Source organism: Drosophila teissieri, chromosome 3R, assembly GCF_016746235.2.
Source record: "Drosophila teissieri strain GT53w chromosome 3R, Prin_Dtei_1.1, whole genome shotgun sequence".
NCBI classification, from domain to species: Eukaryota; Metazoa; Arthropoda; class Insecta; order Diptera; family Drosophilidae; genus Drosophila; species Drosophila teissieri.
In genome coordinates this window covers 22605285-22617213 of record NC_053032.1, presented here as the reverse complement: position 1 = coordinate 22617213, position 11929 = coordinate 22605285, and the positions used below count along the sequence as shown (strand labels likewise).

The 11929-nt window shown below is 46.5% G+C and overlaps 4 protein-coding genes across 4 annotated transcripts; 3 read left to right on the top strand and 1 right to left on the bottom strand.

Moving 5' to 3' along the window:
• Positions 1-229: 229 nt before the first annotated feature.
• Positions 230-673, top strand: LOC122619333 (transmembrane protein 141). Its single transcript, XM_043796195.1, has 2 exons — positions 230-421; positions 477-673. Exons 1-2 carry the CDS (start codon positions 307-309, stop codon positions 671-673), a joined length of 312 nt encoding a protein of 103 aa, XP_043652130.1. The 5' UTR covers positions 230-306.
• Positions 674-702: 29 nt separating this feature from the next.
• Positions 703-2478, top strand: LOC122619331 (putative GTP-binding protein 6). The gene is made up of 4 exons (XM_043796193.1): positions 703-938; positions 994-1444; positions 1503-1943; positions 2002-2478. The coding sequence occupies exons 1-4, from the start codon at positions 703-705 to the stop codon at positions 2452-2454; spliced, it is 1581 nt and encodes a 526-aa protein (XP_043652128.1). The 3' UTR covers positions 2455-2478.
• Positions 2479-3867: 1389 nt separating this feature from the next.
• On the bottom strand, positions 3868-6419 carry LOC122619330 (dihydroxyacetone phosphate acyltransferase). Its single transcript, XM_043796192.1, has 3 exons — positions 5843-6419; positions 4273-5549; positions 3868-4214 (listed from the first exon to the last, which is right to left on the bottom strand). Exons 1-3 carry the CDS (start codon positions 6402-6404, stop codon positions 3882-3884), a joined length of 2172 nt encoding a protein of 723 aa, XP_043652127.1. The 5' UTR covers positions 6405-6419; the 3' UTR covers positions 3868-3881.
• A 2373-nt stretch (positions 6420-8792) lies between these two features.
• Positions 8793-10594, top strand: LOC122619332 (fatty-acid amide hydrolase 2). Its single transcript, XM_043796194.1, has one exon. It carries the CDS (start codon positions 8894-8896, stop codon positions 10463-10465), a length of 1572 nt encoding a protein of 523 aa, XP_043652129.1. The 5' UTR covers positions 8793-8893; the 3' UTR covers positions 10466-10594.
• Positions 10595-11929: the final 1335 nt, after the last annotated feature.

Sequence of the window (11929 nt, the reverse complement as noted above, 5' to 3'; positions counted from 1 at the left end):
GATGCGGGCTGTTATCGATGGCTTGACTCATGCGATAGCATGGAGCCGTGGCGGTTGAAATCAAAATGTTGAATATTCGTACCATTATATTCCTATACACAGCAATATTTATTAAAATCGATGCGTTTTTGAAAGTTACATTTTTAAGGTATTAGAAATTGTAATAACAATCGACTTAGAACTTAAAATATTCCCCAATCGATATTATTTTCGAACGCTATTTCCCACCTCTGGCAAACAGCTGATTTCCGCGCACCGGCAAAAAGCTAATGAAAATAAAGTTAATTATTTTACCAGCCGTTTATTATGAACGATATTAAGCGATTGAAGGATCAGCAGCGCGAGAAGCATCCCGGATTCGATGGTTACATGGACTGCATGACCCGTTCCCTTTTCACGGGGCTCGCCACATTTTGTTTAAGTGCGTACTTAGCTTTAGTTTTTCGATAATTGCATAATAATTGCGCATATTACAGGCTTTTCCGGCACCTATTTCGCCCAGAAGATCGTGCAGTCCCGAATTCGCTACCCGAGCAAGTACAACATACTCATCTCCTCGCTGGTGGCCACCGCTGTGTCCTACCAAACCACATCGACACGCACCAAAGCCTGCCAAGCGGCGTGGATGGCCTTTGAGGACAAGCATTCCGTGCTCAAAGAGGAAACCTTTTAACCCCTTCAAAGTCCTATTTAGCTTTAGTCATGTCTGCTCTACGAGTACTTGCCCGATTGGCCAGCACCAGGACACTGCAAATACGTCCGATTGTCGAGATTCCTGCACGCTGTAAGTACACCCAACATCAAGGAGTTAAGGGCATCCGCAACAGGAAGAGCTTCTTCGAGGCCCAAATACAGGCAGGTCAAAGAAGTGAGGAGGATGAGGACTTGGAGCGGACAGCCAGTAGCGAGCTGGCAGATATGCGGTTCTTGGATGATCGGTAGGTCTGAAATCCAAGGAAAATTTACCAAGATAATAGCTACCTTTTATTTCAGGGCCTACGACGAGGTGGCTGGAGGAGCTATGAGAATCACCCGTGACATTGCTAGCTCCCAGCAAGTGCTCATCCTTCAACCTTATGTAAAATGGGCAGCCAAACGGCAGAACACTTCCGTCGACGTTCGGCCAGAAGATCAACTTGCAGAGGCTTCTGCTCTGATCCACTCCCTGCCCAACTGGCAGGTGGCCAGGGCTCTTAAGGTTCCCCTGGAAAGCCTCGAAAAGAAGACCCTGTTTGGCAGCGGAAAGCTGGTCGAACTCAAGGAACTGGTCGCTGAACTGCGACAGGAACGGCAGCTAACTTGCCTTTTTGTCAGCAAGGGAACACTATCGTTCGCCCAAAAACGATTCCTGGAGGCGGAGTTTCGGTTACCAGTAATGGATCGCTATTCCGTTGTTATACAGATACTAAGACTGCATGCCACCAGCGCTGAAGCCAAACTGCAGGTTACTATAATTATTGATTCAGCAATATAACCAATTAAATACTGGTCATGCTTAATAGGTGGCCATGGCTGAGCTACCTTACATTTGGGCGCAGGCTAAGGATGCCAGTGTCACGCAGACGCGTCGCCAGGGATACGCCTTGACCGATCTGCAAAAGGAGATTCTACGCACCAGGGAGCGAAAATTGCGAGCGGAACTGGATCGTGTCCGGCGACAGAGGCAGTTGCTTCGGCAGAAACGAAAGCAGCAAAATTATCCCATCGTTGCAGTGGTGGGTTATACAAATGCTGGCAAGACATCCTTGATTAAGGCTCTCACAGTCGAGGATGCACTGCAGCCCAGGAATCAGTTGTTCGCAACCCTTGATGTAACTGCTCATGCCGGTTGTTTGCCTTGCAATCTGGAGGTGATCTACATGGACACGGTGGGCTTTATGTCCGATTTGCCAACGGGTCTGTTCGAGTGCTTTGTGGCCACTTTGGAGGATGCGATGCTAGCGGTAAGTGAAACTCTTCGTATTTATAAGTTATATATATAAAGACCTTTTCTCTCCGCAGGACGTAATACTGCACGTACAGGACCTTTCACACCCGTGTCACGCTGCTCAACGCAGCCATGTGGAGGCCACGCTTCGTTCTCTGGCTTTCAACGTGGCTGGCGGAGATTCCACGGCCAGCCAGTTGCCGCCGGTCATTAATGTGTACAACAAATGCGATCTTGTTTCCGTAGAGGCTCAGTCGTCTTCAGACCCAGTGCATCATATATCAGCTAGAGCACAGACTGGGCTGGAACCCCTGCTAGTTGACATCGAGCAGCAGATATTGAGCGCCACCGGGCGAAGAAAACTTCAGATGCGAGTGCCCAGCGGCGGACCAGAAATGGCCTGGCTCTATAAAAACGCAGCCGTGGTGGAAACGACAGCGGATGAGGAGAATCCCGAACGCCTCATGATGCACGTGGTCATCAGCCAGCGCACACTGGATCAGTTCAAGCGACAGTTCTGCCGCTGACGCACACAAGTCCCTGGAATTCGAAGGCTTACGTATAAATTTCTGAGGCGCAACTGGCACCGACTAAATGTTTATTATTGCTCTCGTTTTTGTTGGTTTATTAGCGGGTGTAGTTAGGACTGGTTTTCTTTTCTTGTTTAAAATTCTATACAAATATAAAAGTATCTACCAAAAACTAAAAACGAAACAATCTCTAAAAATATATTTAAACATAATATTTGTATTGCACTTCTCTGACATTTTTGTGCTGTGGTTTTCTCTAGAAATAATCGAAACTAAACCCTTGGGGGATCAGATTTCGTATCAACCGTATTTCTTTATAACTAGGGCAAGTTTTTTATTTATTTTGCTTTGTGTGGTGCTGACTTTTCTATTGGCACAATGGAATATTTAAAGAATAGTGCATGGCTGATGAGCATAACCAACTTAAGATACAAAACTGAAACAAACTTAACACCAGCTTAAACTAAGAAAAACCTATACGATAAAATGCCTTAAAATTAAACAAAAATGCGTTCATCACTCTAATGCAAAAATGAAAAAGTTAAAACCCATTTATGTCAGGTGAATTTTACAAAACAGTGAAGCTAGATAATGAAGCACCTTTGAAATCTCATATAACCCACCCAACTAAGTAATAAACAGTGGCTTGTTTAAAAATCGTTCAAAAATGTGAGTGTGCTTTCAATGTTACGTTTTGTTGGCAACATTTCTTTGAATTCCTCGGCTAAAAATATATGGGATATATATTTCGATGGGATCTACCACTAACCGGCTTATCTATACAACATTTTTTGCTAGAAATTCGACTTTTTTGCAAGTGTATATCTTGGCGGTTTGGTGAATTTCGTTTGCTTTATGGCGAACTGGACATAAAATATCAGTTGTAAGGCTTTAGATTTTCTAAGCACTCAGATACACTCACACTCAAGGATGGATCGATTTCGCTAGTCAAAAAACTGTAGGGTAATCTTATGCTAGCATTGATTTTCTATATTTATATTTTAATGAGCCTTTTGACTTTTCATAAATGGCAATCGTTATGTACATTATCCAAAAATCTTAAATAGCAGGTGGAAAATGGGGAATGTTAATTATGCCAATATAAATAATCATCAGACGGGATATTAGGATGATACTATTAGAATCGACCCATCCTAACCAGACACCCCATAAACCTACGTGAATGAGTGGGTGGATACGATGATCCAGTGGAGCAGCTGCCAAAGCGGCGCCACCACCACAATGAAGAAAAGGATGCAGATGATGCGACAATTCTTGAGCAGGCCGACAACAAACTGGATGAACTGCATGGGCAATGAAATTGTAATTGTACTACACTGTTTGGGACTCAACTGGGGATCGGTACTCGAATCGCTGTCCCGCTCCCTTGTCGCCTCCCCCGCCGGCCTCTTTCCGTTTGCCAGTTATAACTTGGCTATGTGGAACTGGGCCTGCTGATTGGCCGCCGTCGAGTATTGAGCAAATGGCATTAGTTGACAGTACTCGAGAAGCTGGATTTCCAGTTCTCGCAGGCACTTTCCTGGATTTGATGCGATCTTCATCTGTCCCGATTCCCTACACTTTGCCAGGTAGCCTCGCTGGATCAGAGCATAGATGGCAATGTTCAGATTGTCCAGGGCCAGGCAATACGGGTGCACATGAGAGGCAGAAGCGCCGGGTTGCTGCAGGAGCTGCTCCACATGCTGCTGCACGCGCACCAGCAGATCCTTGTTGCTGAACTCCAGCTCCAAGGGGATCTGCAAGAAAGAATGTATTTCAAATATGTATTTATCCAAGAAATGAGAAGATACGCACCTTTCTTAACGTGACCACCAGTTGGTAGTAGAGGCACAGGAATGGCGCCAGGGCGGCCAGAATGACATGGGAGCATTCATTGTCCTGCACCTTGATACGGCCACTGCTCTCCACCTCCACAACCCGTTCGTCCAGGAGCAGCTGCAGATGCGTCTCAAACTCGGCTGCCTCGCGATTCGATTCAATGATGAACTCGTGCTGGAAAAGTGCGTCCATGGTGGTCACATGTGCATGCAGGGCACCTAGGCTGGCATCGTATGAGATGTCCGTCGATTGCCTCTCCTGTTTCCTCTGCTCCTTGAGCGCTGCCAGCAGCAGGTAGGCGGGTCTGGCCAGCCAGAACAAGCAGGGATTAATGTAGAGCTGCAGTGCCAGCATGGGCACAGCCACCGCCATGGTTTGTGGACACAGGGCATGTGCTTTCAGGCGCTTAACATCGATCTGTTCCGCCAATTGCTTGGCTGCCATCGGCGTAAACTGCAATCGCCCCGCCGCGAAGTATAAAATATTCGAGTGTATCTCGACAGCATCGATCACATCCGCTTTAATGCTGCTGGGAGTCGTGCTGACATGGGCGCCCAGCTGCTCGAAGATCCGCTTCAGATGCAGGACACCGCGTGATAGCTCGTCGAGGGTAACACTCTTTTGGGCATACAATTGACTGGCGTAGTAGAGGCTGAGCAGGTTGAACGTGGAGATCACAATGCGTCGCTGCTGCTGGTAGATGATCTCATTGGCCAGCTGCTTGACTAGTTCCACCTCCTGGCGGTTCAGCTTCTGCAGGTGACCGCCCACGCCTGCCCGCTGCATTCGCTGCGCACTGTCGTGTCCGAAGAATTCCTTGACAGAGATGGGCTCTCCGAAGTCGAGGAACATCTTGCCGAATCGCTCGTCGATGATTTTTAGGGCCTTGAAAAAGCCCTTTGTGGACTCCTTGGGCTTGGGCACGCCCAGCAGCTCATAGACGAACAGTTGCTCCTCCAGGACACGCTCATAGGCCACACTCACTGGCACAATCATCACATCCGGAACCTCGCCGGTGAAGTAGGGCAACAGAGCCATCGAAAGCAGGCCAATTTTGGGCACTAGGGCTTTGAAGTTCCTGGAGCGCGTGCCCTCGATGAAGAACTCCACGCCGATGTGGTAGTTGGCCACCAGCGCATACATGTACTCCCGGAAAATGTCCCAGTACAGCTCATCGTTGGAGAAGCTGCGGCGCATAAAGAAGGCTCCTGTTTTCCTCAGCATGGTGCCCATGCCAAACATGGAGTGGAAATCTATGAAAAAAACGATATAAACGATAAATAACGAAATATATTTAGTAACTTCACAATTAACCTGCTAATACCAATTAATATTATTGGGCAGTTATCAATTTTAACGACTATTTTAGGAACGGCACACAAAAATTAACAAATTCGTGGACACTCAAAATTGCTAATTCATGCTAATTACTTGGCAAGCACATTTGTGAAGTAGCGTATAATTAGCGTAACACATAAACGCGTTTAATATTTTTAACACATTTCCCGCAAGATTGTAGTATCTGCTCATAGCTTTCGATACATACCCATGCCGGCTGCTATGCCTGGTATCTCGATGTCGTAGTAGTAGCAGATGTAGGACATCAGGATGAAGTCCATGTAGCTGCGATGACTGGGCAGGTAGAGCACCGGACACTTGCCCATATCCTTGCGCACATTGGCCATGCTAGCCGAGTTGACATAGAATCCGTCGCAGATGCGCTTGCCAATCGCCGTGATGGCTATGCCGCACCACCGGATGATGGCCATATTCCGGTCCAGACCGATTTCATCGATGATCGCCCTGGCCTGTCGCTCCATCTGCTTCAACGGCGTGCCCGACTCCTTGGCATAGTGCTCCAGTATGGAGCGCAGCTTCTCGCTCTTGAGGACGTGCTGCTTGAGCTTCTGCGGATTGAGATACTTTTCGAATTCGTACGCCACCTGCGGATTGAACTCCCTCGTCATGGATGCCTCATTTCCCGGCGCTATGATGTTTTTGAAGTTCCTCATGTACTCGGCGGCACTGGACGTCTTCTGCTCGTCCTGTTCACTGGATTCACCTCCTACGGCGCCGTTTGCCGACCGCCTCACTGGATTCCTGTCCATCGCGCTGCGCTTCACCTGTGGAAATGGACAAGAACGTGCGTCGGATACAATGAGAATCTCTAGAGGTAGCTGACTGACAAAATAAGGGGAAAACAGCGTCGAGTGCGCTGCTATTTGACGAATCAACTGTCAAGCAGGCGGCCCCACTTAACAGACATGACACACAAACACACTGCCATAAACTCGCTGTTTGCTGAGATATCGCGTGCACTCGAAGAAAATATGTGCCCCAAAGTGTCGCAGCAATAAGAAAATATATTTTTTTAATTTTCACTATCTGCCCTTTAAGTAAAATGACTTTCTCAATACTTATTTACTCTAACATTGAAATGAATTGTTTTGAAAAAGAATATAGGGGGAATTTTGAAATGTGCAGTGCAGTTGAAGTTTTGTATCTGATAGATTACAGGTTCATTGCTCCAAAGAATCGTGTGTATGAACGGTTTAGGTTTTTCTGAGTGCCTTGCTATCCCAAAGGTTGATTATCTGGCGGATTCATAAGCAGTTAAGGCAATCAGCGGCGAGCCGCGAATGTTGCGTGTTAAAGGTGAGCGCGTGTTTACCCTCAGATAAAGCCTTAAGTTAATAAAAAAAGAAAACAACGCTTAACTCAAAGCCGAGTCTGTGAATTTTCTAAATGGTTGTCATTTTCGGTGGCATGATGAACTTAGGCGCTTGCACGTTGTATGCCAATAAGGTTTTAATGGTTATTTTGGCCTTTTAAATTCAGTTCTACTTTCAACTGAGATACTTAAACGTACATAAAACAAATTTAGAATTATATGGCATTTTTGGGTCGCCACACAGTGCCCGACTTTTCTTTGAGTGGTGGCCGTAAAACCGGGGACTGGGACTTGAAGATGGATTGTAAAGATTGCTGACCTATCTCAAAGATACACTGCGCAAATAAAGACACGAACGCTCGTGTCACGACACGTTCGCAGTTCTGCTGATAACGTCACTCATCAGGTGAGCCCAAAACACCTGGGCGGGCATAAAAAAGGAAAAAAAAAATAGCACTGGCTAAGCCATAAAACCACACACCCTCTAAATTCGAGTGGCAAAGATAATGCCAAGGAAAAATAATTGGCAAAAAAAAAACTAGAAGTAAATGTGCATGGCAACTGGGCAGTCGAATTAATAAGAAATGCGTTGGAAAATGAGCAGTTGCGCCGATTCCCAGGCAAACAAACAAACGCACACTCCGCATTTTATTTTTTTAGTAGGTAGCATTTAACACTTGGTGTTTTTTTTGCCTTTTAACCGGTAATTGCCATTTTACACAGCTTGTAAATGCGCTTTTTGTTTGGTTTTCGCTGTAAATAGGCGCCTGCAAGTGGCGCAAAAATGGTAAATAACTGGACAAATGCACATTTATGTTATGTATGTTCGCTAACTTTCTATTTACCCGCCGACGGGGTAGCAAGGGCATGCTGACTAATGCGTTACGTACGGGACACACTATCGAATTATCAAGAAAGGTCGTTTTCTATGAGCAATACCAATTAAGAAATGATTCACTGTGCAGATAACAGCGTAACTTTTGATTAGTTACGGCCGCTTTTCTTATCGGGGTGATCGAACCCCGATCGCAGGGTATCTGCTATTCGAGCTACCGGTCTACGTACACTGCTCTCTCAATTACGAAAATTCAATACGAGCTGCTGGGGCTGCAAGTTGAATGGCTTTCCACCTTATTTCCGCACTGCACTGGGCCACCGCGATTTTAGCGCATTTAATTCACAATTCGCGATTATTTCGGGTTCTCTCTGACCGACTTTCTCGTATTTTTGCTTGCTCGGCGGCGCAGCGGCGGCTGTTTTGTTTTGTTGACCAAAAAACATCTGCAGCAGCTGCGAATCGATATTCGACGATTTGACGGCTGGGTGAGTGCGCGGCGGCCTCTGCACGACGCGACCGCCGCGTTGGGGGGCCTCCGCGCTCAGCTGTTCATGCGCGCTGGCCGGGGCGATGTGCGTGGTATTCCAGCAAGCACGCTCGATTACGGTCATAAGTTATCGGTTTCAGTTTTTGCATCAGCAACAGAGAAAAAAATTTGTTTACAAAAACAAATATCGGAATATTTAGTGAAATTGAAGAAACTATTTAAAAATTAAAATGTACTTATTTTATTTATTTATATAATGTTTATATAACTAAATATTCCAAGGAGTAATTTCCAGCACATTCTCCAAATTGATTTTCAAAACCTATTTTACAAGCTTAAGAAAGCTGATAGTTTTTGGGTTTCTACAACATTCCAACCAGTGTGCAAGATAAAAAATCCACCTTACCAGATGCCCACTGTACTCGCTACTGAAACTGGTTTGGCGGCAAAGCTCGGCGCGCCAGCTTTCCACCATATCGGGTGGCAACTCGACGTCTTGGGTTTATCGTAACCTCAGTGGTTTTGGTCATTGGCTCGGTTTCAGTTTGCATATGCATTGCGCAAAGTGCAAAACTCAGCGGAAATTGGAAACGGCGTCATCATGTCATTTTGGAGCCACGTACTGTCTGCCCTGCTGGCACTGGTCCACATCCTGAGCGATCGCCTGCTGGAGTTCGTGCTGGGCTGGTATCTGGGCGAGCACAAACGGGTGCCGGGTCCACCGGGCCTGGAACAGCAGTTGTTGATTACGAAGAGTGCCGTGGAGTTGGCGCAACAGATACGGGAACGCAGGCTGCGCAGTTACGACATAGTCAAGGCCTACTGTGAGCGTATCGAGGGCGTTAATAGGGATCTGAATGCCGTGGTCGACGGCCCATTTCCGGAGGCCTTGGACCAGGCACGCGAAATCGATCGCAAGCTGGACGAGAAGGAGTACAGCGATGAGAAGCTCCGGCGCCTGCCCTTCCTGGGCGTGCCCTTCTCCACCAAGGATAGCACCGCTGTGGCTGGCAAGCTGCACACTTTGGGTCTGCTGAGCCGGAAATCGGAACGTTCGACCACGGATGCGGAATGCGTGCGCCTGATGCGGGAAAGTGGCGCCATCATCATTGCCACCAGCAATGTGCCGGAGGTCAACAAGTGGATTGAGTCGAGGAACATGTTAATTGGCTGCACCAACAATCCCTACGATCTGCGGCGTTCCGTGGGCGGTTCATCAGGTGGTGAGGCCGCACTGATCGCCGCCTGCTGTACGGGCTTCGGTTTGGGCACAGACATTGGCGGTTCCATACGCATACCGGCCTTCAATTGCGGCATCTTCGGGCACAAACCTACTTCCGGTGCGGTCAATATGGCCGGTTGCACGTTCAGAACCGGCAAGGAAAAGGAAACCATGGTGTGTGCCGGTCCAATGAGTCGTTCTGCGCGCGATCTACTGCCCATGATGCGGGTTCTGGTGGAGCCATCGCTGAAATCCCAGCTGAAACTGGATGAGAAGGTGGATCTGAAGCGACTGCGCTACTTCTATGTGCCCTCCAATGGCATGGCTCAGTGCAATCCCATCAGCCGGGAAACCGAACGAGTTATGTACAAGATACGCAAACATTTCGAGGGAGTGAGTGGAAAGGACGTGCGACACGCCGACCTACCCAATACCAAGCTGAGCGGCAAGATGTGGCGCTATTGGATGACCCAGGAGCCGGCCAACTTCAATCTGTTGCTGGGCAACGGCGCCGAACTCAATCCATTCGTGGAGCTCTTCAAGAAGATCCTGGGGCAAAGTGACTACAGCATGGCGGCCATTTATGGCCTGATCGACAGTGTGCTGCCCAAGGAAAAGGAGAAGCTGATGAGGGAAGCCACGGCCAAGTGCCGGAAGTCTGTCCAGGACTTGCTCGGCGACGATGGTGTGCTGTTTTTCCACAGTTCTCCGCGGACAGCGCCATTCCATTACTATCCGCTGATCAAGTTCAATGATTTCGCGTACTTCAGCCTCTTCAATGTGCTCCACTTGCCGGCCACGCAGGTGCCCATGGGTCTGGACTCCAAGGGCATGCCGCTGGGCATCCAAGTGGTGGCCAATCCGAACAACGATCGCCTTTGCCTGGCGGTTGCCGAGGAACTGGAGCGCACTTTTGGCGGCTGGGTGCCTCCTTTCCCGCTGAAGAACTAGTATATGTTTTAAGTGTATGATCATTGATATGATATGATATTGTTAGAGAATTTAGGGTGTCGGTAACGCTGCAGACTGTCGCTTGTGGCCTTTGTTACAGGAAATAAATAAATGTGGCTCTCTTTTTAATCGTTGTTTTTTGAGCTTACTTGCTTTTGGGTGCCTAAAATCATAAAATCGTAGTTAAGCTAGGTTTATAAAACAATCATTTAAAAGGGAATGGATTCAAATCTATCACTTTTCAAAACATAACAAAATCAGCTGTGTGTTGATGTGGCAGCTCTTTCGTAATTCACAGTGCTGCCCAATCAATGTACATATTCAAATTCTGCCGCCAAATAGTCTACGCTACATATTCATATTCATTTGTATTCTTTTGTAAACAAAAGTATTTGAAGTACACAGAATTGAAATATTATTCATATAATTTGTTGTGTTTTATGCTTTATTATTGAGCAAATATTTATTGGAATTTCTATTGTTTCGGTCCAAATTATATTCATGATTGTTTTTTACCGGCTGTCGAAGCATTTGGTTCTGCAAAGCATCCTCTATGAGTGAGAGCACACTGAACTCCCAGTGGTGTTTTGGGCACATCGTCCGACGCCTCGCTGATGTGGTCCATGGCTTTGAATTGGTCCTCACAGGACAAGCAATTGTGGCTGGGATCATTAATCCTGAGGCTGCGACAGCAGTTGATCAACAGCTCGTCCTGGCGGAGCAGGTTCTTCCGGGAATGCTCTACGTCCTCTGCGCTCGGCTGACCCTCAATCGCCACCAGACTCCAAATGATCAAGACAGGGAGAATACAAAGCGCGATGCGAGCGATCATGGTGACTCCAGAAAGCAGACTGTGTGCTGAAACAGTTGGCGGCGCATTTTTATGGCGCCTTCCTCATCCACATACAGAACACACTCAAATAAGCATCGGACATTTTATATTTTAATGTTATTAAGCTCTTTTTATGCATACATTTTGATAAGTGCATGTTCTGCAATGATTCGAGAATGAAGAGTCAGTCAGTGGACTTTGCGATTGTGCAGGGGGACATCGTAGATTCGCTTGGGTTAGTAATGATTACTGGTAGCCTATCGAATAAAAAAGAAAATATATTTATATATATTTGATTAAAAAAGAACACAAAATATTCATTTTGTATGAGTCTGTGGTAAATGTCCATATATTTATGTTTATAATTGTATACATGATAATGGATTTAATATGACCATACATATATATCATATATGGACATATGCAAAAGCCTCATTGAGAATTGTCTTTTCTGCCGCTGGAGGTTGTAAATGTATTTGATTATAAGAAAAGATTCCTTACCGTTTAAGCAGTTTGTATACCAAAATAGAGTTTCGCAGTTTCTTCTGCTTTCAGAGGTGTTTTTTGGTTTGTTCTTTGGTTGTATTCTAGTGCTTTTCTGTCTTCCCTTCACCCAATGTGCTCGATATTTT

What these genes read in the sequence shown, in the direction of transcription:
- LOC122619333 (XM_043796195.1), top strand. Translation starts at nt 307, where the DNA reads ATGAACGATATTAAGCGATTGAAGGATCAGCAGCGCGAGAAGCATCCC. An exon ending in GCTCGCCACATTTTGTTTAA is followed by an intron (nt 422 to 476) that starts GTGCGTACTTAG and finishes CGCATATTACAG; the next exon opens with GCTTTTCCGGCACCTATTTC.
- LOC122619331 (XM_043796193.1), top strand. Translation starts at nt 703, where the DNA reads ATGTCTGCTCTACGAGTACTTGCCCGATTGGCCAGCACCAGGACACTG. An exon ending in GCGCTGAAGCCAAACTGCAG is followed by an intron (nt 1,445 to 1,502) that starts GTTACTATAATT and finishes CATGCTTAATAG; the next exon opens with GTGGCCATGGCTGAGCTACC. An exon ending in TGGAGGATGCGATGCTAGCG is followed by an intron (nt 1,944 to 2,001) that starts GTAAGTGAAACT and finishes TTCTCTCCGCAG; the next exon opens with GACGTAATACTGCACGTACA.
- LOC122619330 (XM_043796192.1), bottom strand. Translation starts at nt 6,404, where the DNA reads ATGGACAGGAATCCAGTGAGGCGGTCGGCAAACGGCGCCGTAGGAGGT. An exon ending in AGGCATAGCAGCCGGCATGG is followed by an intron (nt 5,550 to 5,842) that starts GTATGTATCGAA and finishes TTTTTTTCATAG; the next exon opens with ATTTCCACTCCATGTTTGGC. An exon ending in TGGTGGTCACGTTAAGAAAG is followed by an intron (nt 4,215 to 4,272) that starts GTGCGTATCTTC and finishes TCTTTCTTGCAG; the next exon opens with ATCCCCTTGGAGCTGGAGTT.
- LOC122619332 (XM_043796194.1), top strand. Translation starts at nt 8,894, where the DNA reads ATGTCATTTTGGAGCCACGTACTGTCTGCCCTGCTGGCACTGGTCCAC.